We start from the raw sequence: 27712 nt of genomic DNA, 5'->3' as shown, positions 1-27712 counted from the left end.
AGCTTTGGAGAATTAAATCTGAACACAGACGCATGAAAGTTCAGGAGGCAGAGATTAGTGTGTTCCATGCTGCTACAGCTTACCAGAAAGTCCAATAGGTTATGGGCAATCTCTTCCTCTGATATCCTCTGCGCAGAGCATTAACTTTTTGTTGTCTCCCTGTAGAGCCAGGGCAAATCTCCTTAGGAAGGATAAAACAAAGCAATCCAATTACTGTTGTGTTCTTTGGTAGGTCATCTTGAAACCAGGGGAGGTACGTTACTTTCTATACATAGGACAGGAAGTTGTTGGACATGTGAAGAGGGGACAAATATTCTTATAGAACAGGATTGTATTATCACAACTATGGAAGTTCAATTTTATTGCAAGAAGATTTATTATTCAACTTTCTATACAATGCAAGCAATGCAATTTTTTACCTCCAAAATATCTATTGAGATCAGTTTGTTTTGTAAAACATAGGAGGGGCAACTTGTTGCAGACATTTCAAGAGGGGGAAAAAAAAAAAAAAAATCGCAGAATATTTAGTAATCGCAATTACAAAAGTTTCATTTCATTGTATCAAAATTCATTACAGTACTCTTTACACAATGCAAGCCAAATACAATCTTGTATGTGGAGGAAGCAATATCTACTGCGAGATAGCCCTTTGTCTCCTTCCTGCCTGAATTCGAGCAGGAGCCCCAGTCTCTGTCACAGTAATTTCACGTTCTTCTGGTGGTGGCAATGGCTGTAACAAAGTTGCAATTACAATGACAGTGAGACAAATTTTTATATATATATTCGTTAAGTCCTGATAATATAAATATAACTGCACTACTTCACAAAAATTTTGTAATTATCTCACAAGACCATTTTGCTTGAATTCCTGACAGCACCTGTTCTGGCTAAATGGCATGATGCCTGGCTGGAATTTTTTTTTATTTTTTTATTTTTTTAAAAATTTTTTGCTGCAAGATTAGAGTCCCAGGAGTATTGAACTTTGAGAAGTAATAATAAAGTGCAGAAAAATTTACAATATACAAAAGAATAAACCGACAACTCGTTAATTTGTAATCTGAATATCAATCACATTATATATATATATATATATATATATATATATATATATATATTGAAAAATTGGAACGAGAGGAACATTTAAAGGGAACTAAAGGAAGTAGAAAGTGCAAGGAGCATGGCCAGTCAGTGCAGGAAAAAGTGGCCATTAGTGAATCCCAGACAGACAAGGTATACAGTGAACCAAATTTGACTTGGTCTGAAGTAGTGGAGAAGAACAAGCATAACTGGAGTCATACATATCAAGATGTAAATGTGGTTAGGTCTATGTTAAGATGAAAACTTGTGGGAAGAGGGAACAAAACAAAAGAACAGGCATTCAGCAAATCTTGCTTACTTTCTGCCCTTGCAGAGATGGTCTCTCAATGGCCTCTTCCAGTTTTCAGCCCCTGATGAGGTTATAGATGCTTCTGGCAATGGGTACTATGAGGGATGGAGGAAAAAAAAAAAAAATGATAAATGGAAGAAGGAAGTTGTGGGCTTGGGCTTCTTTGTGTGTTAAAAGAACTTCTGTACTGGTGTAGGAATGTGACTAAACATGCATTTATGTGAGAAACTAAATCCATGTAAGAGATATGGCTGGTGATAGGAAGGGAAAAGATCAGAATACAGAATTAGAAGGAACAAGGTTGATTATACACAACCAATTCACTGTTTAATGGATTTGCAAAACTAATTTCCCACAAATATATAGGAAAGAGTATTTTAAGTCTAATGTTAATTTTAAGAATACTGTACAGAATATTGACGTTTACCTTCTTTGGAGCCTCAATAATGAGAATGCCATCAGAGGAGAGATTAGATGTTATTGCATCCTTATCAACAGTTCGTGGGAGATAATAGCGACGCTCAAATTCACGAGCAATCTGGCCATGTTCGTCAGGTCTCTCTTCATGCTTTCCTTGTACCACTACATTGTTGCCAACAAGTTTAACATGGATCTCCTCTGGTTTAAACTGCTCCACATCTAAATAGATCTGAAAATAAAACAAAGGATGTCAGAAATTGTTCTGAATAGGACTACCAAATTTATTTTGAGCTATTGTGCACTTACTTTAAAAGTATCTTTGTTATTTTCAACACGGGAGAAACCACTCTGCCTAGCACTTTGTCTGCGCCAGGGTCTGACATACCGCTGGCGACGTGGCAATACTTGTGAAGACTGCAGAAGATCATCTTCGAAGACACCTAATCCAAAGTTCTGGTTGAACAAGGAACTTGAACGTTCATTGAGGAATTCCAGACTGTCAAATATATTCATCACATAAGGGAGAAGAGACATCTGTGAAGAAAATTCACATTATTTAATCAAATACAAGGAAGATAAAATGGTCATTCAGCAGTATTAACTCCATTGGTATTAAAAAGAAAATCCAGAGACCTTGGCTATTCAATACTGTGAACATTTATTAAATAATAGTCTGTCTACCACACATAAACAGGTTTTGTCCACATTAAGACAAGCTTCTTCCCTGGGTTATTTAATAAATCTGAATGCTATATTTTACAATTTTTATAGCTGGGATAGTGGAGCCTAATTTAATGGAATGATTTTATTAATTCAGTTATATATTTTCAAAAGTTTAAAACATGATTACCATTTGCCTTTCAATGCCGACATTGAATTATTAATTCATTTAATAAAAACTATATAAAAAAAGAATCGTTTCCTTAAGAAGCTGTTGATGAAAGCAAAGCATGAACAATACAATGTCATGAAAAAGATTCACTATAATCAAACAAACTTTTACGAAAATATTGACAATGGATGAATGACCATCTAACTGCATTTATTGTCATTGCACAGGTGGCAGATTTCTCTAGTAACACCAAACCCCATGGCACTACAGCCCTTGGTCTATCAAGCAACTGCTGCTCAGCCCAAAGGCCTGCAGATTACGAGGTGTTGTATGGTTAGTACAACCAATCCTGTCGGCTGTTAGTCTTTGCTTTCTAGACCGGGGCCGCTATCTCAGTCAGATAGCTCTTCAATTCTAATCATGTAGGCTGAGTGGACCTCGAACCAGCTCTCAGGTCCAGGTAAAATTTCATGACCTGACCGGGAATTTAACTTGGAACCTCCAGGTAAGAGGCAGGCACGCTACCCCTACACCACAGGGCCGGCCTAATAATACCAATACTAACAATGATTAGTCATTAATCAGTTGTTGAACGATTTGAAACAAGTTTGAAGTCTACGAGATCTCTCCTATAATTTAACATTTGCCCTGATTTTGTTCTCCAATTCTAATCATCTTGGTTTTATGATTTTTCCTTCTTGGGAAAAGAAAAACTCCACTGAAGGTGATCTATTTACTGTCTACCTAAACTACACTCCAACAGTTTTAAGCATTTGAGCACCTGACTTTCCTCCACGAGAACGAAGTGGCATGTTCTGAGAAATCTGGATGGCGTGGAATGGCGACAGACTTAAGGTATGCGTTTTAGAAGTAGGAAGGACTGTATGAAGATAAATTTGGAATTCAAGAGGACAAATATTCTGCTATAGCAAGGAGAGTCAGGGACCGGAATAATTTACGAAGGGAGATGTTTATAAGTTGCCAACGTTTTTGAAGTTGTTTAGACTAGGGAAGTAACCAACAGGGAATCTCCCACTGCCCTAAATGCAGACCAGTGGTGATGGAGTCTTAGACCAAGCCTAAACCTGTATTACAAAATGTATAAATAACTGGTTAGTGTCAGAAGGGAGTACAGGGTGCAATGATCAACAACCTGCCATTTTAGTTTTGATAGAGATCAAGGCTATTTGATATTTTGAAATACATTTTAATGAATTTAGGTATATATTCACAAAAGGGACTTTTTAAAATTTTATACACGCATTTCAACAATACAACACATTTTAAAGGCAACTGTGCATGTAACTCAATTACTGAAGAACAATATGCGACTCGTTGCAGGTAAAAGGACCTCACGTCTGGAATGGAAACTTTTTAGCAGAGCCAAAATAAAGTGGGGTGTAAAAATAGCATTTCTGCGTTTTCTCTTGTCCTACCTGTAAGTCTTTAATATAAAGAAGTTACACAGCTGTTTGAAGTCTTCATGAAAACAGTTTCCTTAATAGCAACAAATAATCTTTCCAGTTTTCGAAGGATTGATATATCAGATATCGCTGAGATAAGCTAATGTCAAAGTAAAACACTGCCATAGCTTTCACATTTTCATCTTCCATGTTGCAACACAAGTCTTCGGTATTCTGTCATACGGCTTGTCTAGATCTGCGAAACAAACATAACTGCGTTTCCTTACAGCCCTTTTCAAATACTGGGTGCATATTGAAAAATCCAATCTTGATAGCCCCTTTGTGGTTTAAAAACCATGATTTTCATCGAAATTACTCAACTACTGATTGCACTCTTCCGAAATGTCAGCGAGCACCTTGCCTGGTATACTGATCAAGGAAATGCCTCTAGTTGTTGTAATTGTCTCGTTTCCTTGTTTATACACAGGTGCAACTGCTTTTTTTTTGTAATCAGAAAGTACCTTACTGAACTTTCTATGCTAAACTTGTAAGTCATTCTATTTCACCATTCGAGGTCTAATTTAACCTATTCCTGCTGCTGTATGACAATGGAGTTAATTTACCAATCCTTTCTACTACATCAAGCACGATTTCAGCAACACCATTGTCCTTCTCCCCACAAGCTTGGTTGTTCGCAATGTCACCAGGAAGGTTTCCTTTTACATCGAGATTTTCAAAATATTCTTTTGACCTGTCCAGCGATTCCCTGGGATTTATTAAGAGTTCACCCGAGTCATCCAAAACTATTTATCCCCCCCCTTCCTCTCGACCCTTTGCACGATTATTACCATCCAGAAAGGTTTTCCGTCTGAGCTAGCCTTTGTAGGATCCAACAATTATTTGTTTCTCCTCTGTTTTTTTGATCTACATGCAATTCCCGTGTGCATTAGTTTTTGTTTGAAGACATTTCCGATATGCCATCCTTTTAAGTTGGCAAGTTAACCTCATTTCATTCCACCAAGATGTTTGTTTTTCCTCCCAACTGAACACAATTGCTCCCAGAAATTCCTTTGCCTTTTTAACTGTAGAATCCCTATATGCCACTATTTTCTTTCTATATTCCGAACCTGCTCATCGTCTCCGACAAATAATATCCATGTACTTTTGTCCAATTTCCTCGTCTGAAGGTTTTTGCCCTTCCTTGTCTGCTTAGAGGTACTTAGTTCACCACTTGTCTCCTCCAGTCCCATATCCCAACTCTTGCATTGAAGTCACTATACCATGCTGAAAATAATCTATTGTCGCGGCCACGAAATTAGGCGGGTCAGAGAAATTACGCTGTCGCCAAGGTTATGTAGCAACTGGCGAAGAAATGTCTAACTAAACACATCATTTCGGAGCGGAGGCAAGTTGTTCTCTCTCAAGCTCCTGATGTTACTTCATACGATGTTTCGAGACAAATTATACTACAAGCTTCAGAAAAGACTGCCGATTCCAGTAGTATAACTATTTTCCATATAAACTATTTTAAATAATTATGAAAAATAAAATCTTGAACGAGTAAGTTTAAATCCGTAGAATAATTTATTGAAAATTTCAATAAGCGGCCAAGTTTTTATTTCTTCAGCCAATAAAATCTTGTCTGCAAGAAAAAAAAAATTCGCCTGACTTATATTTTTTATCTGAAACATATTTCCGCGAGTCTTGTAATTTTCCTGGAAAATGTCCCAGAAAGCAATCATGTAAATGTCGCTAGCCGAGGCAGTTCGGGCTGCGCGCACCAGGACAGGCTGCAGAACCCCGTAAATACTTGCGGATTACATATTAATCCGTACCAGTTTTATTACATTATAAATATTTAAATACTGTATATTGTACCGAGTAATATAGGAAAAGAACTACTTTAAAGAATAGGTTTACATTAATTTACAATGAAGTAAGAATCGGTTTCTGGCTTCAAGGCAGTCTTAGTCACTGTCATCACTCATCTCACTATCTGTCGAGTCGTCTTTTACACTGATGATGAATGGCTCCTTTCTTTCGTCCCTTACTATCTCCTTGGCCCAATCGTTTGTTTGAACATCTTCCGCGCGATTGAAGCACTTTTCCCAATCTGCAGCAGTCACACGGTCGATGGCTTCTGACGCGAGTTTTTCTACGACCTTTATTTTTAATGTCTTGTTCCTCTGCCACTTCTCTTGACTTGAGCCCAAATCAATTCACATTCACTATCCATCTTTAAATGCACCTACGATGCGAGCTCAACAGCTGCTTGACAGGGAATGACTCGGGTAAGGTGGCCTGGATCGGATGGGCTTCAGTTTGACAGCACTGCACGATGAGCGTTTCCAATCCGTGCCCGGGGGTAAGCGACTCTCGACCATCTGTCGCTTTGCCGTTCCTTTTTCCTCACCCGCCTAATTTGGTGGCCGCGACAATAGTTACAGCACTGGTGTAGCCAGGAGGGGTGGGGGGGTGGCAGGGCCCCACCAAAAGATCTGAAACTAGAGCGAGGATCAGCCGTTGTTTTACGTACTGTACGAACAAATTAAGAACTTACACGGAAATGTTGATGTAGCGACAACGGATTTCCAAGCAAGGCTCAGTAGGGCCATACATAATTTTCCATACCTGTACTGCTCGAAAGAGCTTGAATGGAAGGAAAGTACTTAGCATTGTGATGTGCAGGGATATTCCTGTGTAGAAGTCCCAGTATTTGGAATATACCCACGCATTGACAAGTGTCAAAAGATATGAAGGGCAACTAGCAAGAGATTAGCCTGTAGGGCGCCGTGTCGTGACCGAGAGAATGGGGGCCAACAGTTGCAAGCTTACAACATTGTGCCATCCTTTGTTTAAACTCTGTTCCTGGAAACAATGTCACGTGGTCACAATTGTCAGGTTGTACTGTGCTTGAGAGATGTGCTGTACTTAACTTGCAGTGTTGGGAAGACCGATGGGATTGTGAGCTGCACGTTAGTTCATTTTGTGCCATATTAGTGACATCTGAGGATAGACCATTTTGTCATAAAGAAGGCAAAACTATGTACATCCTTGGTAAGTTATGAGGAGTATTGTATTCTAACAGGAGCATTAGCATGTAGTAGCAAGATATGATCGTGGATGTGTGCGCAAGTTCTGTAGGTAGGCCTGTGTTTTGTCAGATGCCTAGGGATTGGAACTGTAAATAGCATGATTAAAAGTGTGGATAACCATTTTGTAACTCGCGGGCATAACCGCTCAGGTCCAATGGTTCTATGTTCTCATCGAGACGGCTGAGGTTTAGATCGCACTCGATGCATGCAAAAATTTTTGAAACTGGAAGGCGATGTTCTGGAGTCTACTTAAAACCATAGATCTCGTTGCTAATGATTACAAGATTTAAAATCCCCATGAGCCCTAAGCTTTCTTTTGGCATTTGAAGGTGCTGAAATATGTCAGCCTCGTGTCGGTAAATGTACTGGCACGTAAAATAACTTCTGCGGGACAAAATTTCAGCATGTTGGCGTCTCCCAAAAATCTTAAAAGAGTAGTTAGTGGGACGTAAAGTAAACCTTATTACTACATTCTTTGGGCTTACCTCGTACCTTAAATAGTGGATTCAGTGGCGTACACAGTGGGTGTGGTATAAATCCAGGCCAGTAGCGTGGATAAGACTACCTCGAGAGAGGGATGTGAAAAGGAAGCTGGTCCTGCCGAGTGTGGTGACGAACCTTCAGTAAACAGTGGTGGTTTCGATTGTTACGATGGATATATCAATCAAAATCACAGCTGCTGTACCGTTAACAAAAGCGGCTGCATTATCGATACTGATCACAAAATGAATAAAATTGTTCTTTTGTGAGGAAATAGTCTTCATTAGTGTTCTTAACACGTTGGCTGCCAGAGTGGTACATTGTACCGCCGAGCGAGTGTCTCATGTTGCCATGGCGGTACAAAGTACTGCTGACAGGTGTTGCTATACGACTTTCCCTGCCGGGCCAGCGAACCGCTGAGGTGTTTAATTCGCTGTGGTAGCGTACTGATATGGCCTCCGAGAAAATCCTGGCATGTTTAGTTTCCAAAATATAGTCTTATTTTTTATTAATGCAACCTCTATTGACAATATGCATTTGTCCAATCAGTTCAGCCATGCTTTTAGGTGTGCTGGGTTAGCTAACTTGCAAGCAAGATTTTGGAGATCGTGGGTTTGAATCCTACTATCGGGAAACCTGGTTATGGTTTCCTGCAATTTCCCATTTTCATCCCAAGCTCATGGTTACCTAATCAATAGGCCACACTGATTCGTTGTGAATTGTTTCACCCATACCCGAGCCGATTTCTATGGTTATTTCAATAAATATAGCGTAAATACGAGAGAATTTGCAGTTTCTAAATTGAAAACATTCATTGACAATGTCCGGCTCCATGGCTAAATGGTTAGTGTGCTGGCGTTTCGTCACATTGGTCCCAGGTTCGATTCCTGGCAGGGTCAGGAATTTAAACCATAATTGGTTAATTCCCCTGGCATGGGGACTGGGTGTATGCGTCGCCTACATCACCATTTCACCCTCATCACGACGCGCAGGTCACCTACGGGTGTCAAATCAAAAGACCTGCACCTGGCGAGCCAAAGTCCTCGGACACATCCCGAGCACTAAAAGCCATACGCCATTCCATTGACAACATAGCAACATTTTATATTCCCATTGAGCATTGGTAAGGAGTAAACAGGAAATATATTCTAAATTTAATTTGGTGAAGAGTGTTGTGTTGCAAAACTTAATAGATCAGCTTGACACGGACACTACTTACCAGAATTCTCATATGGAAGGGCTAGCGTCGTTATCTTCCGAGTTCGAGAAGAAAATGGTTTGATTTTTATAATTAACCTCTCCGTTCACTGGCAAAATAACTTAGAAATATCTTGCAAGTGTTTCACACATACCCTACTGTAAAACAATGAGTGCCTTGCGATTTTAGTCCTAAGCACTAATAAAGAAATTGTGGCACGCTCTTATCTAGCTTCTAGTACTGCTAGATTGTACCGCTATGGCCACCTAGGCAAAACCATGCAGTGAACTTTTCTGTGGGGCCACAGCGGTATCTCGGGGTGCTGGGAACTTATCGTATTTCGTACGTACATTGAACACTTTAGTGAAATACCATTTCGAATTTTGCTTTACTGCTTATTTACTAAATGCATAGAAAAAAAAAAATGCATCTGGCAAGTGGGATATTTGCTATGTGCCCTGGCAGTCAACATGTTAAAAAGGAACCACTTTGGTCTATGCTTTGGTGATTTTATTCCAGGAACTACAGCATCTGTTTAAGAGAAGCTTCTCCACCCTGAAGAGGCTGAAGACATTTGAGGAGGAAAAAATTGAAACTGCGTATGGCTTCTAGTGCCGGGAATGTCCAAGGACAAGTTCGGCTTGCCAGATGCAGGTCTTGATTTGCGACCTGCGCGTCGTGATGAGGATGAAATGAAGACGCACATCCAGCCCCTGTGCCAACGAAATTAATTATGGTTAAAATTCCCGACCCTGCCGGGAATCTAACTTGGGACCCCTGTGACCGAAGGCCAGCATGCTAACCATTTAGCCATGGAGCCGGACTTGAGGAGTAAAACCGGTGAGGAAAGGCTGACTGCTCTTCCACTCATGGCAGTACATAGAGAAATTAAAATGCGGCTATTGGTGATCAAAATCTGGATATCGATGAGGTTGTGAAACGTTATGGACATAGTCTTCGAACACTATCTCTTTCTTAGAGACACTGCTTGTTTGTAAACAATGTACTGATATACAGGGTGTAAGGGTAGGAGTATAAATTTCTTGTAGCAGTCAAGAAACATGGTACAAACCAATATACCATCGTATTTTTGTAACCTGCAAAATTTATTTTCGGGAACAAAGGGACAGTTTTGGGAGTAGGCAAATGGCTTGATCACGATAGTAAACAGGTTCAGTGTCCCCTCACTACCTGCGCTCCCCCCCTCTGTTGTGTAACACGTAATTGCAAGACAAAAAGATGGCTGGATGTAGTGCCCAAGTGAGAAAGTCATTAGGCGGGGGCAGGGCGGATAATCAAACTTGAAATTACATACCTGATAAAAGAGTACCCGGAAGCTGCAATATTGACACTCAACCATTGATCATGCGCAAGTAATTAGAGGATAAAATATAAAAACTGCACAGATGTATATTAACGTCACAAAACTAACTTTATACTACCATATTCTGTATCCAAGGCTTGCGAGTGAAAGTAATAGGACGAGGTAAACCCTAACTAGCATACGTTGCTACATTTTTCTTAACCAAGTAAGAAAATATCTATACCCATACCCCTTACATCATATATATAGGGTGCGTTTCTTCGCCGCATTCTTCGTATAAAATGTTACTTCTTTATAGCTTATCACATGACCATTATTACAATAAAATTATTGTATGTATTCTAGACCAGAATATTGCACCTTTACTCAAAGTATTCTCGCATTCATTTCACCTGCATTCCAAGTATACGAAAGGCTGTAGTTATGCTGGGGGGAGACTGTCCAAAGAGTCCCGACACCCGAAGATTTTTAACAAATATACTTTTACTAAGCCTGTATATTAATAGTTTCTGCAATCTGTACGAATCCACCACTCTTACCAAGAACCAAGGACACATTTCCTTATAAGGTATTCCATACCACAGAAACTCTGAAAAAGTCTGGACACCCACCAAAATAAAATTCTGGATGAAGACCTACCGTAATGCTCCCTCCTCCGAAGTGAAATCCTGGCTATGCTACAGAGTTACAGTACTGTACTGTACTCTACTCATGAAGCCCACGCATAAATAAAAATAAAATGCGTTTTTAAGACTTACACGATTTTAAGTTTTGTCAAGCATCTTCATTTAATACTAACCATACAGAAGTATAATATAACAACTTTTGCATTTGCGTAATGTTATTCAAATAGAAAACCAATTTCTGTTGCGAATTATTCTTCAAGTTTGACCATCACAAAATAATTGTTCCAAAGATGTGCATAAGGTATGGATGCTTGTTGCTCGTTTAGAAGAAACTTCGGTAAGGAGGAGGTTAAAATTTCATATAAAAGAGTTATCTGTACATAACTCAAAATTTAAAAAGAATTCCATTTCTATACCGGTTGAATCCACAGTAACGATGATTGATTTTTAAAAAATTTTCCATACTGTGTTCAAGTCTTACACGCATCACGAGAAAACGGCTGAAGAGAATTTAATGAAAAACTGGTACATGAAGTCCAAGTCGTTACAATCTAGGCCATATGTACTCTTATCCACGTTGAATGAAACTACAGTTTAGGGGGGGAGACCTATGATTTAATTCTCTAATATTGATGTTAATAGTCCTATTGAAAAATAACAAGTAACCAAAGTTACGTAATGCCGGTATTAAATTTGTGATTATTTCTGTCCTATATATTTTACTGTACTGGCTATGATGACAGATTCAAGAATTTGGATTTCTATTGCCAGTCCATATCAGCGCCGAGTCACGAGAAAAATGGGTAAACCGATAGATTTTAATGAAAATAGGTATGTTAAGTGAAGGAAATAAGGAACTACAGTCTACGCTATAAATAGTTTTATAAGACGCCCTAATAAAACAGAGTCTGAAGAAAAATGTGAAGGCCCACAATACTGAAAACTCGAAATTGATCAACAATAACATTATATTGACCATTGTCATGAGCTTTATGGTTTCTGCTGCCACTCATTCCCGATGGATGGCATTACTGCTGCGTAATGAGTACAGTGGTACCGAGTATAACAGCCTGCCTGAATATTAGCGGGGAGCAGCTGGGAAGTTACACAACTGTTCTTTAGCACGCTATTCCTCCGGTTCATAAGTTTTCCGATACTATAACACACTGGTTCATCATAGCATTCCAGGTATTCGTTCCCTACTCTGAGGCACTGATTAGAATGAGCAGTGTGCACATTTAATGGCAGAGGAGTGTTCACGGCTGTGTGGCCTGGTCATTCTAGCACTGGAACTTTGGACTGTTCGATTGGCATAGTAGTACTGTTTGTTAAAAGTGAGAAAATACGCAGTTTTTCATTTGATCGAGTACTTTATATGATAAAAACCAATTACTCTTAATCCCTACATTCCCAACGACGTCACTGTAATGACGTATGTTGACTTCAGTTGGGAAAACCCGCAAAGACGGTCTTTCCGAGAATTCCGTAGCAAAGCACAGGTATGGTAGGTACATCAGGTAGTACCTCATAAATCATGTACAGGTACTCTATAAATGTAGATTATATGTATGCTGTTATGCAGCCAATGTAGGCCTACTGTAGTACCCGATTACATCTACACATTCTGTTTGCGCCTACTTAAATAAGCAAGCTATACTGCTGTCTATTAATATTGTTTAAAATCAATCTCACGCCCACACTCCAAGAAAGTGCAACACTTATGTTAAACATGCCGAAAATTACCGTTATTTTTGGCATGTGTGTATTTTATAGCAAGTTTAGATCTACATAAAATTTGCGAGTGTAATGTACTGTAATGTTAGAATATGTAGGCTACCGATAACCCGCAAAATAACCAACTACTGTATGTACAGTTCGTTAAGTTACTACTGCTATTTTATAGGATTAAAAAAAACACCCCACCATTTCTTAAATTTCGGAATCCAAGTATACTGATAAATGTACTACAAACTGGACAAAAATTGGAATTTTTAGTTTTGTAATTAATCGAAATTTGTACCGGTATTTCAACACTTGAAACAGGGCAATAGACAGTTTTACCAGTGGCGTATGCTGCTATCAAGACGTGGGCTACCACCAAACTTTAGGTTACTCCTTTTTGATAGTTGGTTTAGTGAACGTCCCTGCCACTGCCAATACTCAAGACCTGATCAGTGGAAATGGTAGCTGCTTCAGGTTTGACAAATTAAAGTTCGGCTTCACGGCCAAAGGGGGCAGAAAGTTTGCGTTGGGTCCGATAGTCTCGGTTCAATTCTCAGAATCAACTTCCTCGTACTCTTAATTCCCCTTGCTTCGGAACTGGGTGTTTATATGTTCATTGAGCGATGATGAAGACTTTCTAGAGGCTATGTACCACATCATATCATCAAATGAACATGTGGAACTTTACAGCGTTACAAGCGGTCGTATATGTCGTTCACTGGTTTATTACCCTTCTCGGTAGATCAGTGGTGGTGTCTGACCCATGATCATGGGTTCGATTCTAAACAAAAGAGAGTACTAAACTTTAAAAATAACATTTTATTTTAGCAGATTTATGCATAAAAAGAAAACGGTATTACTCCTATAACAGCAGACATTGCAGCGTCTTGCTACAAGGATATAGAAGTAGATGGGAGTGAAATACCAGCACTTATGCTTATAATTAAGAAGTATGAGGCGAGGAAGTAAATGTGATAACTAATAAATAATAACTAAGGAATGCACAGTTGCTCCCGCCCCCCTCCCCCCGCTCCCTTCCCACCCTGGGAAACACGAGCGACGTTTTTCCTCATGGCTTTCAAGTTTTTTTTTTTTTTTTTTTTTTTTTTTTTTTTTTTTAAATTGAACAATGTGTTAGATGCTTACATTGCAGTGTGTTATATAATTTCCATCGTCTCATTTGATGTCTAGGCTTCACCGATTGCCTTGGTAGCACTCAGTATAGTATACGCCACTGAGTTTTACTCCTTTATACGAGGCTAATGAAGAGCCAAGAAAAATATTTTTAGGAAGGAATAGTACTGAAGTTTAAAGAATGATTACTAAAAAGATAGAGCAAGATGTTTTTATAATTTTTTGAAAACAATTAGTCCGTATACCTTGCAAAAAAACACAAACCCGTCATATTCTAAGTTTGCACAGTCTCCAACAGGTTAAATTCAGTTACCGTATCTTATTTCGTAGATGTCCGATTTCATTACAGTTTAATGATTTGAATTTAATTTTCAAAAAACTCATGTGCGCGGTTTAAATTGAAGTTCATTTCGAAGAAGAGCTTAAACCCCCATGACAACAGACCCCCCCACCCCCATCTCATTTCGGTATGGCCACAGCGAAAGCTAATTCATAAGATTTCCAATTTTTGTAGCATTAACGCTAAGATTTATCCCTATCAGGTTTCATGGCTACACGGAAACATTTTGCTATTATAGCCTACGTATTATGGAACACTTAAAGCAAAGGTTTGGTTATAGTTCAATATTGCGTAAATCTATAACCAGAATTACTGTATATTATTAACAGCGTCACAAGTCAATAAGAGTCCACGTCTACGCCGTACTTACTTTCGAATTCAAATGAATACTCTTCCACTCGCACAATTGCTCACTGATGTCTCGACGAGTTCGACTACACCACCCTCAATGTTCGGCCGTTTGGTTTACAATAGTATTCTGGGAAGGAATGGTCGTATTTATATAACCCTCCCCTATTTCGTTGCATTTCTGGAACATTTTTCATTTCGTTCCCCTCCTGCGTCAGTTTTCATTCATCTTAGATTGTTCTAGAAGGCAGCAAAGGAGAGGAATATGCTCTTGCCGCATTATGTAGTGCGAGACTTTATAGCTTGAGAGAGGTAGTGAAATTGTGGCATTGTGCATGTTTGAAACTTTAAAAAAAAAAAGAGCTTTCTACCGGGTTTTGCTGTGTTCTTCCGATTCCGCTGGGTCTATAAAGGTGTGGTGTATTGCGATTATCAGCATTGGCAAACGTTGTGCAACAGATCGTAACTTCCGACCCATTAGCAGGACGTTTCTTTTAGTGACATTTGGAAATGTTTTTTCACGCTAGATAAATGCTCTAGAGCAGACGAATAGGTTTTGAATTAACAGAATCGTAGGTTCATTGGATTTTTTTAAAACTGTAAGAGGCGCAATTAAAGGTGCTATATTAGTTTAGGCGCCCATTGACGTGATTGTACCAAGGAGTATGTGAATTGTACCACGTACCGGATATTTATTATATATAGCAGTAACGCGTACCGTTATTTAAAAAAAAAAAAAATCGAAGAGTAACGTACTATAGAAAGCCAACTGAGTTATGAGACAGAAAGTGTTGGACCAATAAGAACATTAAGTAGGTATCATGGGGAAACTTCACATGATGAGCACTTATTCTCTTCGATAATGAGGTAGTACCAGTAGAAAGCAAACGTAGTATTTAGGTTTTGGTACCGGTACTTAGAATGTTGAAAAAAATGAGGTACTGTACCATAAAAACTTTCCATGATGAGGTTTTGTCAACTTTTTATTTAAATATCAAGTGTTTGAGCATGAAAATAAATACCCTACTACTTCTTATGATCTTCATTGCTTCTCTGATGATGATGCTTATTGTTTAAACGGTCCTAACATCTAGGTCATTGGCTCCTGCTTCTCTGGACACTAAAATAGTATATGAATTTTTACCTAGCAAGTATTTCATAAAGATTATGATAGACTAAAGGATATAATTGACTTAATGGGGGCAAGCGGAATGGCACGTTTTTACGGTTAGGCCAAAGAGAATAAGTTAGGCCCTACGGGTGACGAGTGTTCGATCCCACCGTCGGCTGTCCTGAGTGGTTTCCCATTTTTACTCCAGGCAAATTCCAGGATAGTTCAAATTCAATCTTCTTACCCCATTTAATTCATTTTCATTTAATCTTCACAAGCTCCTCAACTGAAGTTGGCGGCAGGAAGGGCATCGTGCCGTAAAAGCATGCATAAAATTTCAATTCGTCTCGTCCCCGGCCTCGTTTCAGAAAACGGGACTGAGGGGTTGTCCTATAGGATGGGAGAGTTTGTATTTTTGTGGTGAAGATTGTAATAACGGAATTTGATTTTAAGGTTACTGCAGTAGCCTATATCTTGACGAAATTAAAATCATACTACTGTATTTATTGTATCCTCATTCATCTGTTTGTTGGCCGAATAATTTGTAAGTAAATGAAGACAACAGTTATAACACCAAAGAAGAGTACCTACCAATAAAAGCAAATATTAAATTTATTTTATTTTGGTCTTAGGCTTTGTAATTTTTATGTTGGAAGGAATCTAATTTGAACCATTAAAACTTGTTTCTGGTCTTGTATATTTTTGTGCTTTACTTTTAGTATCAAAACTGCAAAACATTTAATATTTTATTTCCAAAAAACTTGGCCAGTGCAAGATTTTTGTTAATCCTCAAACACGCGCGTATTGGGTGGAATTCCACCTCAGGTCATTTTATTTCCTAGTGAAATGTATAAATAACTTTCCTGTGCTCTCTCCGCTCTTGTACCTTTCTGGCTGGATCCCCGCAGAAAGTCATTCTTACATAATCTATCTTAAAATCTCCAATTAATACAGTAATGCATATTTTACAATACAATGATATGTGGGGTGGAAAGCAGCCTCACGTGTGTGTCTGCGTCCTAAGATCTGGCGCGTGTGCTTGAGGGTTAAAGTAAATACAGGTTCAAACACCCCTTCCACCAACCACCAATGGTATTATTAAATGTTGATACAGTACCATTGTAGTTTCCATATTTTTCACTTAATGCTGATGTAGAGTATATTAACACTGTCCTTGTCTATTTTAAGCGAGTTTTCTACTTCGCTGTTCATGTTCGTATTGCAGATGTATTACTGTCCTGTTCTGAGAGGTGGACATCATGGATATTACAACAGGAGCAAATTGCAACCTCTCTTTCATCAGCCCCTTGATCATGGACTCTCAGGTGATTATTTTCGACCATCGTGCTCAACATTGTTGCCCCACTCTACAATGTATCACAGACCTTGGAGACACCACACCATTCATCACAGTGTCATCTCAGAAAAAAATGGTTTCATTGTAAGTCTTCTGTGTATGGTAATATGAAGATAATTTTTCTCTATTACTTTTGGTGTTATTTCACAACTCCTGTACAGTGTTCAAGGGTGTAAAGGTGTATTGTTAAGTACAGTTTTAAAGTATAAGCAATGTGTTTTGGTGTTACAATAATTTTAAACTTTTTTTTTTTGTGTGTGATCATAATTGAATTGATAGTAATTGTAACTGTATTACTTCAAAGCTAACAGAGGTCTCTGAGTGATGATCTACATGTATGGATATTACCTAAATGAAAGAGAAAACTTGAGTCGGAACAAATTCTGTGGAGTTCAATCTTTCTATGAATGTCTCAACTAGAATCAGAAACATGGTTAGTCATTGAAAGTAAGATTGACAGTAGAGCGAATGCGATGTATTGTAGCCTACTGTATTTCTGTAACAGAAGGTGTGATATTTCTTGGACGTCATAAATAACAACTTCCAGTGCACTGGCCATCTTGCAGTTTTATCAACTTCTATTTGTACTACATGTCCGAATATTGTAGTAGACTTTTGCACATGTGTGGACAGTATGTGCCACGGCCAAAGAAAAAAGCCTCTTAAAGAGAGTGTCTACTGTAAGGGGCCACTGTTCTCATGACAGATTGGTCTGGATGTGTAAAGATAGGCTGTGAAGCATAATATAGTTTCCTTTACAGGTTGCTTTTAGGTTTTATTATGGGTGGATTGGTAGGTAACTGAATGTACAGTATTTGTCTTGATTGCTGGGAATGACTTCATATCTGCTTATCTCGGCCAATGGAAATGTTTTATCTTGGCCAGTGGAAATGTTAGTGGCTGCTTGAGCAATGGAGAATGGTGTATGCTACATTTAATTAGGTTATAAAAGTACTTCTGGGGGCTGGGAGGTGGATCCCTGGCTCTCGTAGTGAACACATATCTCATCTATAAGGTATTCCACGTAAGTTTTGCATCACTTCTACTCCATTAGAATGTTATAGAACGTAGTAAAATTGTTTTTTTTCTTATATCTGAATTGGAAACACTATTCAAGCTAAGGATGGTGGCTGACAGTCTGATAATGTCTCCTCCTATAAGTTTGGTTAATGTTCTGCTTTTGTTGTCGGCCAACATTCTGTACTATAGCGGATAACATGAGTCGTGATGGCAAGTGATGCCTGTTGTAATTTACCACTTCATCAAGCACAACAAGGATACAGTGTGTTCATTGATATAAAAAAAAAACACACAGTAGGATAAACATAATGACAGGTTAGTTTCAGAAGAGAAATAAAAAGTAAACAGAAAAAATTGTCATGTATTTCTTATCAATACTTATGATATTCAACAGAGTTATACATGTTGTTTAATCATTATCCACACTTTGTCAATGTTCCTCGGCAAAAGAATTTTGGAGATTTTAATTCAATTTTTTAATGTCTTGGAACCCAAATTTAGCTTTAGTTAATGATTAATCAGCATGTGCAATTCTGTCAAACATTGTATGCAGTTTGTACATCCAGATAGTGAAGAGGCATCAAGTCTGCTAGTCAGTCCTGTTTAAACTATAAATATGCTTTCTGTGTTGTCTGAATTCATATTTTATTCTTAAACAACCTTTAAACAAGAAACTTATCTTGTATCTCATCTCTCCTCTGGAACTGCCTCCTTCTCAGATGTCACTTAAATTTGAAGTGAATGTTAAACAGGGTGATTTATATGAACTACTGTACGCGCACTTTTTAGTGATAGATTTTTGTACGGGGTTGAGGAGTAAGGAGGGAGCACTGCCGGTTCCGGTAATGCTGCCAACTGAATGGAAATGAAATCTGAATTGAATCTATAATATGATCTATCGATATGAATTTTCTAAACCTTTATTATCTTACGCCAACAACTGTCACACACACACAATATATAATACTATAGCATTTCTCAATGCGAAACGTGTTCCTAGCATGAATTCTATAGTTTGGCTTTGCTGTGTAAACAACAGTACAAGTACGTAAAGTGTATGCCAGATGTCGCACAGCGATCGTAAGCGTTTCTTAGTTTGTGTTTCTAAGGTTGCCAATACGAATCTCGAAGATAACTGAAGTCGACCGATTCAGCACTAGGGTGTAAATCTATTGCTAAAAAGTGTGCAGATAGTAGGTGGTTTTCAAAACAACTATTTCTGCCTGATAGGAAGATGCAGCTGCTTTCTAAATGTGAAGAAGCTCTGGGAGTTTTGCTTATCAACATTTGCCAACAATATGCAAGTTACTCTTTATTTGGCATCAGTTGTTATCAGACTTTGATTTGTTCCTGGCTTGCTTGTTGTTTTACTGTACATTCCTTCAAGATGCAGAACATATTGCCTCAGCGCATGTTTTTACTGATAAGTTACCGGATTATGAAGTCCATCCTAACCATGTAAAGGGCGTTCAGGAGATAGTATGTTCCTGGCTACTGAGCTTCCGTAACTTGGAGGGTCAGACAGTTCAGTGGATAATCTACCCCACCTGCGTCCAAGTTGGAGTGAATATAATCCCGGTAGCATCTCGGGGGGGGGGGAAGGGCAATATTCTATTTATTCATCGTAGGTTCCGAGAAAGATCTCCTTCCAGTCCTCTAAGTATCACTCAATAAATAATTCTTTTCGGTGGACATCTCCATTCGACATTCAATATCAATGAATATGTGACCTTAACTCTACATATCCTATCTTATGTAAATAATAAATCCAACTTATCATACTAATTTATTAGCATGCTGATCTGAAGAAAAGTTAAATTCTGATAATCTCGAGAACAGAACAATGTACTTCTAGACTAAGTAAAAAAAATCATTTCTGGCGATCAACTGTGATACCATCTTTCTTATTTACATTATTTTTCTCTGGCAATGACTCATATTTGAAATCGGATTTTCTTTAGGATATAAACTTACCAATCCAATACGGAACATCATGACATTGAATTATATGCCATCTTGTAGCATCTAAATCGCAATTCGACTCCTCTGTCGGGAAAAATTAAGTTTAACGTTATGAATAAGATGCCCTACTGAAAATATAATTCATGTAGTTTGGTTAGTTTTCATCTAACTTCATATTTGACCATCCTGACATTCCTACACAAAACCTCCACTTTATTATATGGGAATTGTCATAATTGGAGCCCTATCATGTCCATTTTTATTATCTCATATATATATATATATATATAGTGTTTGGGTCTTTACTAGTGACTTTGTTTTAATTGTGAGATTTGAGCTATTTGAAAAGTTTCCTTCATATGGCCAAAATTTTGTGCTATACGTCCAAAAATGTCATTAGAAATGACATATTCCTATATTTCTCCTATATATTCAAATTAATCTGAGGTTAGCAAATATAAACAAGCTAAATCTATACATTAATCAACTAGTATAGTAAACGAATGTATGTGCCAAACAGTTATAGTATCAATCAATTATAGTCTAACCTCATTTCATATTCTGCCGTGCCATTCATTTGAATTAGTTCAATATCTCAATCTACAGATCGTTTGGGAAAGAAAGACCCTAAATACGTCGATTACTCTTATTATATATCCTTACATTCTCACCATTATGCATGCCGAGTCTAACAACTACTCATATGTCACTATGTGTTTCAAATTGACATAAAATCAGCTGGTCTCTTGCTAATACACTCTTCTCAAAATGAGCGTAACCCTATAATAGTTATCCAATTCGATCCTCTATATATATATCATACAACTTCTTACATATAACCTCTCGAAATATAAACACTTAAATCTCGATATTTCCACTAATACACAATTCAAATCTCTCTTCTTAGCCATCATTTTTCTCATTTCATTATTCTTCCTTATAACATCTCATTTATTACGATAATCTCCCTCGACGATATTACTTCTGCAATATTCACATAATTCAGGTAGGATTCATCTCTTTAATTCTTATAGGCGTGGCCATGTTTGTCAATATAATTGCCTCCTAGAGCTCATCTACGTCTTATATAACATGCATTCTTTCCGATGTTTTCCGAATCATAACTGAATAGCCTTCCCAAGTAGATTGGTATCATGTATCGATATGTAATATAGTCGCTAAAAGCATCAACATAACCATATCACTTCACATGTCAATATACATATCAATTAAAATAAATAATATTTGTGGTTTTTATGACCAAGATCTGCTATTGATGGTTAGAATTTGGCACATTGAATAAATCTGACTGAGAATTTTGTTGAAAGAAAATATTTCTGGTGATCAACTGTGATACCATCTTTCTTATTTACATTATTTTTCTCTGGCAATGACTCATATTTGAAATTGGATTTTCTTTAGGATATAAACTTACCAATCCAATACGGAACATCATGACATAAGTTTCTTGTTTAAAGGTATTTATATCAGGGGCTGGATGAGAAGGTCCTATTCTTCTAGATGGCTTATAGTGTGTCCACCCATGAGACTTACAAGCATGGTCTTTAGGACACCAATGTCTGTATCAGTGGTAGTATAAAGTAATGTTATTCAGAAGTTAATGGCGCTGTTTTGTTCAATGTGTACCTGTGGAAACCAGTTGTAATCTTGATTTACACCGTGACTTGTAATAGGAAAATATATTTGACAAACTTGAAATTGGCTGAGGGAGACATAGACGAAATAGAACTGTGGAACACACTGCCCAGTAGATGTTTGTAGGCTGTCAGTATGGATCAAATGTGTATACCCAGAATAGATGTCTGGAAAAAGAAAAGAAAGGAAGAGAATCAAATTGTTGTCCATGAAGGGGGGGGGGGGGGGGGGGGGGGCACGCTGGGGGTTTCAAATTTTTCGCTTAGCATAAGAACGCAGTCGTATATCTTTATCCAAAGCAATAACGTTTAAACGTTTCCTGAAAGTCCTCATATTTAACCCCCTCCACCCCCCCAAATCAAGATGGCAGCACAATCTGCCAGACAAGAGAGAAAATAGAAATTTTGCAAAATTATAGCTTTTAGCCTGTAACCAAGAGAGAAATTTCAGTGTGTTCAATTTTTAACATTTTATCCCCCAAAAATATTGAAATATGGAGGCAATTATGACGGTGCAGACCTCAGTTTCTAGGTACAGTGAAACCTCGGAATGCGAGTAACTTGGTCTAAGAGTGTTTTGCAAGATGAGCAAACATTTTAAATAACTTGCAACTTGATAAGCGAGTGAGGTTCCGCAATACGAGCGTCACGTGTGCCTAGGTTCCCCCCCCCTCCGTGCCTTTGTTGAATGGATGGAGGAGGTCTTTGGTCCTGTGGTGAAGAAATACCTTTCAGAAAATAATCTGCCGCTCAAAGTCTTGCTGTTTATGTACAATGCTCCAGCTCATCCTCCAGGCCTTAAAGCCTTGAGGACGACTTACTGGAGGAATTCAAGTTCGTTAAGGTTAAGTTCCTTCCTCCCAACACTACTTCACTACTCCAGCCTATGGATCAGCAAGTCATTTCGATCTTCAAGAAGCTATACACCAATGCACTATTTCAGCGATGCTTCAAAGTGACCAAAGGAGCAAACCTTACCCTCCGAGAGTTTGGGAGAAATCATTTCCCCATCGTGAACTGCCTGAAGATCATCAATAAAGCCTGGGATGGAGTCACAAAGAGAACTCTCACTTCCGCTTGTGGAAAGCTGTGGCCTGACTGTGTTCTTGGACGTTACTTTGAGGGGATTGTTGGTGAAAATGAGCCACCGATTGTTGAAGAAATTGTGTCCTTAGGGAAGACTATGGGGTTGGAGGTGAACGACGTGGACAATCGAGAGCTGGTGGAAGAACATAGCCAGGAACTGTCCACCACCGAACTGATGGACTTGCGTCACAAACAACAGGAGGAGGTTATGGTGGAGATCTCGCGCGGGGAAGAGGAGGAGGAAAAGTCAGTGGAATCTCTCACTTCAACTGAGATTCGGGAGAAGTGCAAAATGTGGGAAACGGTGCAAAATTTTGTAGAAAAACACCACCCGAATAAGGCAGTAGCAGTATGAGCGACGAATCAATTTAATGACAATGCAGTGTCACATTTTCTTGAAATCCTAAAAAAAGAGGCAAAAGCAACAGTCATTGGACAGGTTCCTCGTTAAAGTTGCTCGAAAAGGAAGTAATTCCAGAAGAGCCAGCAGATAGCAGTGATTCCGTTAGTGAAATTCGTGTTACACAGTAACTCTTCTCATGTAATCTCTTGTCTCCCTCACATCAACAACACCTACGATAGGTAAAGTGCAGTTTAATTTGTTATAAGTTATATTTTGTTTCAGAAATGGTATGCGAATAAATATTTTGTGCTGTGGACGAATCATCTGCGTTTCAATTGTTTCTTATGGGAAAACTTGCTTTGATATAAGAGTGCTTTGGATTACAAGCATGTTTCCGGAACGAATTATGCTCGCAATCCAAGGTTCCACTGTATTTGGTTGTTAATGGGTAAGTTGTATCACAAAACGGATGGCAGAATCTCCATTCAGTTTGGAATGACCTTCAGCTTTAGTTCTATGGCCTTCCGTCATATCTCTATCTGTTATATTTTAATTTGCCTGTATTTCTTTTTGCTAATTGCTTTACATCGCACTGACATGGACAGACAGGTCTTATGGCAACGATGGGACAGGAAAGGCCTAGGAATGGGAAGGAAGCAGCCGTGGCCTTAATTAAGGTACAGCCTCAGCATTTGCCTGGTGTAAAAATGGGAGACCACGGAAAACCATCTTCAGGGCTGCCGACAATGGGGTTCGAACCCACTATCTCCCGGATGCAAGCTCACAGTTGCGCGCTCCTAACTGCACGGCCAACTCGCCTGGTGCCTGTATTTCTTGATTGTATGTACATTTTGTACTTTTTAGATGTACATTTCATAGTTTGACACACTTAGGGTGGCGTGCACCAACCAAGAGTGAGTTCTACTTCCGTAGTAAAGTACTCTTGAAGTCAGCATTCGGTGACTTCCATACAAGAGTAAATTACTTCCAAAGAATTTTAGTCCCTTCAGATACTCCTGGACTAAATTACTACAAGAGTAAAATGTTGAAGAGCACCATCTTGTAGCATATTACTAAAGAAGTAAATAATGCACGAATATAGGTTAGAATTTACTCTCGCGTCGTGCATGGAGTAACCTAAGTTTGTTGACTAATGATATCGTGCCGTGTATGAGGGGGGAAAACGTTTCAAACGTGTTTATGGGTTACTTAGATTATATTGACGATCTCGGCGCAGACAACGATGGGAAATGTAATAGTGCGTAGGCCTACAGTGCATGAAAGGCGAGAGCTGTGTAAAGTGCATACAGAGAGTTTCAGGAATGTTTTTGGTCTTTGGAGGAAGGAATCCTTTACTTTCCTTCTAAATCTACTTGGAGATCACTTACAGCTGAATTCCTGTCTTAATTTTGTTGTATCTCTCAAATTACAGTTGCTGTGTGCCCTACGAGTGTTTCGTACCGGAACATTTCAGTACAGTTGCCGGTGATCTAATTAACATTTACCGCACAACTGCTGGCCTTATCTTTCATTGCGTGGTTAAAGCCCTAGTTGAGGCTAAGAGGGAGGTACGCCTGCAAATGATGATTGTTCCAAAAATAAAAGGATAGGCCTATTCTTCATGTTGGCAGGTTTCCACACATCGTGGGTGCAATTGACTGTGACGGCACGCATATTCCCATTTTTTGCCCTCTCGGTGACAACGGTAAACTTTTCAGAAATCGGAAGAGGTATTTTTTTTTTTCAATTTGCTGTACGTCGCACCGGCACAGATAGGTCGTATTGCAATGATAGGGTAGGAAGGGCCTAGGGATTAAGACCTAGGGATTGGGAAGCGGCCGTGGCCTTAAGGTACAGCCCCAGCATTTGCCTGGTGTGAAAATGGGAAACCACGGAAAACCATCTTCAGGGCTGCCGACAGTAGGGTTCGAACCTACTATCTCCCGAATACTGGATACTGGCCGCACTTAAGCGACTGCAGCTGTCGAGCTCGGTCTTCAACTCTCCGACATTACTTCGGGAGTAAATAACTCCCGTAGCAATTTACTTCTGTACTATGGACTTCTTTTGTAAACGCTACTTCCGTAGTAATTTACTCCAAGATGGTGCACGCCACCCTTATAGTAGAGATAGGATCATCAAATTTGGCACAACATTGGACCGCCCAGTTACAATGTGTGTGCCAAATGCTATGTTACTAGCTGTCACGTAAGTATTGGAAAATTAATACAGTGTGAAAACTGTACCCAAATTACACCCTAATCAATGTTTCTAACTCAGTCTAATCCATAAATAGATGAGATAGGTGAAAGTCGTAGGATTAACAGTGTAGATCGTTAAAAGAGGAGTCTTATGGTGCAATCCGTTTGTCCATATGACGTATCTTTAAACAGCATTTAATCTGTAAATTAAGTTCTGCAGTATTGTAAATGTGCATATACTTTCGTATATCGATGTATGTATATGTTCATTGAAGTCGATTTGTAGCGATCTAGAAAGGAGTTGTCTGCCATTTTAAATAATCATTTACAAATCGATTGCGACTCAGTAGGACAATAGGAGGGGTGTCTGAAATTGTAATAAATTTTCCCCACATCGACTTTGACTGGCAGTGTGACTCGGGACCTTCTCCAACTTTTGTGTATCTGGCATTAGTAAGGAGAGCCTACCATTTTAATGAATAATTCTCTTCTCATTTTGACGCATGCAGTTTTGTTCAGAACTCCTCTACCCAATTGTATCTGGCAGTAGGTAAGTGTGCCTGCCATTATGAACAAATTTACTCATCTAAATTGTGACTGGCATTAAGTAAAGTGGCCTGCTATTGTAATTGAAACTTGAGTGCGACTGGCATAAGGAAAAGGGGCCTTTCATCATAATAACAGCACAACTCAATTTGGACTGGCAGTAGGGAAGGTTCCTGCTATTACAATGAAAACTCGACTGGAATATGTCTGCAAGTAGAAAAGGGGCCTGCCATTGTAATAAAATCTCCCCAAATCGATTGTGACTGGCAGTAGGTAAGGGGACCTGCCATTATAACAAACTTCCCAAGTCTTATAAATGGCAGAAGACAAGCGAGCCTGCCGTTATCACAACTCTGCAACTCGCACATTACATTGGAAACAATGTATGGGGACCTCCCCATACTGTTTCTCGTATAACGCTAAGTACAGGCAATTTTTAAAAATCTTATTCACTGCATGTACAGAAATTTATTTCGATATCTGCATACAATGTAGAATATCGTAGCGAAGTATGGGTACAATTGTTAGTGTCAAATAAAATGTTAGTTTTCAGAAATTGATTATAATTAGGCTTAAAATATTGTTCTAAATGAATGAAACCATTTGAGAATATTGAGCAGAGTACCTTTCTCTGCGACCTTTAAGATGTCCATATTTCTGTTGGAGGGTTTGGAGAGAGCAAGGTAATGCCAGACAAGTCCTGCACGCACTGCCTGTTTCAGCGCATCCCAGGCACGTTCAATGGGATTCACATGTGAAGACACTGCAGGCCGGTCCATCCAGTGGATGTGGGCCTCCCTTAGGAAGAGATTCACAAGACTGGAACAGTTGTTAAGGTTTTTAAATATTGGAATCTGTGTTCTAATGTGAATGTGTAGCTGAAGATGTCCTTGAAATACAGACAAAACATGTTCTATGTTTGCATAAGTGCATATTCCTTTTTCTAACTGTGCAAATATGCAATACAGTATTGAAAAGGTCGAGCGCGCTCGAAAAATGTTATAACATCAATAAACAAAGCACATTGAAGTTAGACACTTCAAAACACATGAAAAATTCTTGAATGGTGAATTGGAACTGAAACACGTCGATGGGAAGAATGAACCAGCTGACTTGTTGAGGAAGCCCCTTGAATGTGTTTGATTTATTCTACTTCGTGAGAAGATTTTAATGCAGAAAAATATACCAGTGTTAACTGGCAGTGTTGCCATCTAACAGTGGCAAGAAGAAACATTTAACGTAGTCTTGTATTCATCCTCTTTAAAAAAAAATAAAATAAAAGAAAATGGTAATTCAGTTAGCATTTGAGATTTATTATTTGAATGTAACAAAAGTTTTCTAATGTAAATTAGTATTTTATTGTTCAATGAAGACTTCATATCCAGTGCAACAAAATATCAGAATAATAACGTTGGCATCAAAGAGAAGAAATGTGTGCAGAAAATTGGTTTTGAAAAGACTTTCATCCCTCAATTAGTCACGCCCGGTCTTACGAAATATACACTTCTTATTTTTTCACCAAACAAAAAATGCATACATGATTAGTACAATTGATAGCAATGACTAAATGTACTTAGACGTTGTGTTCATGTGCGCTCATGCATGCTTGTATGCATGCATACCCTTTTCTTGACCTGACACATATTGCTTTGATTACATATCTGGTTCCCATGGTTGGATCTTATATTCACATCAGCAGGCCCCATGCAGTAGGGGTAGCATGCGTGCCTCTCACGTGGAGGCCCAGGGTTTGATTCCTGACCAGTTCTGGTATATTTACCTGGATCTGAGGGCTGGTTCAAGGTCCAATCAGCCTATGTAATTGCAATTGAGGAGCTATAGGATGGTGAGATGGCAGCCCAGTCTTGAAAGCAAAGAATAACGGTTGAGAGGACTTGTCACGCTGACCACATGACACCTTGCAACCTTCAGACTGAGAAGTGGTCATTTGGTAGGCGTAGGCCATCAGGAGTGTTGGATTATATTCCTTATTTTTTTTTATAATATAAAAGGACTATCGTATTCCTCTGTCAAAAGTGCACATTTAAAAAAATGTATCCTCCTTGCAAATGTACTTTCATCAGTTCATTCTGCTGCTAGGTTCAGGAACTGCATCTTCCAG

General features: G+C 38.7%; 2 protein-coding genes across 2 annotated transcripts in view; one reads left to right on the top strand and one right to left on the bottom strand.

The window, feature by feature from the left end:
• Positions 1-372: 372 nt before the first annotated feature.
• LOC136865736 (protein lethal(2)essential for life) lies at positions 373-14444 on the bottom strand. Its single transcript, XM_067142428.2, has 4 exons — positions 14332-14444; positions 2114-2341; positions 1815-2036; positions 373-730 (listed from the first exon to the last, which is right to left on the bottom strand). The coding sequence occupies exons 2-4, from the start codon at positions 2339-2341 to the stop codon at positions 632-634; spliced, it is 549 nt and encodes a 182-aa protein (XP_066998529.2). The 5' UTR covers positions 14332-14444; the 3' UTR covers positions 373-631.
• Positions 14445-14692: 248 nt separating this feature from the next.
• The window catches only part of LOC136865768 (protein lethal(2)essential for life-like), a 58499-nt gene continuing 45479 nt past the window's right edge, over positions 14693-27712 (top strand). The window contains exons 1-2 of the mRNA XM_068226306.1: positions 14693-14712; positions 16646-16861. Coding sequence (XP_068082407.1) covers positions 16646-16861 — 216 coding nt within the window. The 5' untranslated portion in view covers positions 14693-14712. The remainder of the gene's footprint in view (positions 14713-16645; positions 16862-27712) is intronic.

The sequence above is a fragment of the Anabrus simplex genome, chromosome 1 (genome assembly GCF_040414725.1).
Source record: "Anabrus simplex isolate iqAnaSimp1 chromosome 1, ASM4041472v1, whole genome shotgun sequence".
NCBI lineage: Eukaryota > Metazoa > Arthropoda > Insecta > Orthoptera > Tettigoniidae > Anabrus > Anabrus simplex.
This window is presented reverse-complemented; position numbering and strand designations above follow the sequence as displayed.

Coding starts and splice junctions, on each gene's coding strand:
- LOC136865736 (XM_067142428.2), bottom strand. CDS start 2,341: ATGTCTCTTCTCCCTTATGTGATGAATATATTTGACAGTCTGGAATTC. Junction 2,037..2,113: donor ATAACAAAGATACTTTTAAA/GTAAGTGCACAA, acceptor TTTTATTTTCAG/ATCTATTTAGATGTGGAGCA. Junction 731..1,814: donor TTATTGAGGCTCCAAAGAAG/GTAAACGTCAAT, acceptor ACTTTGTTACAG/CCATTGCCACCACCAGAAGA.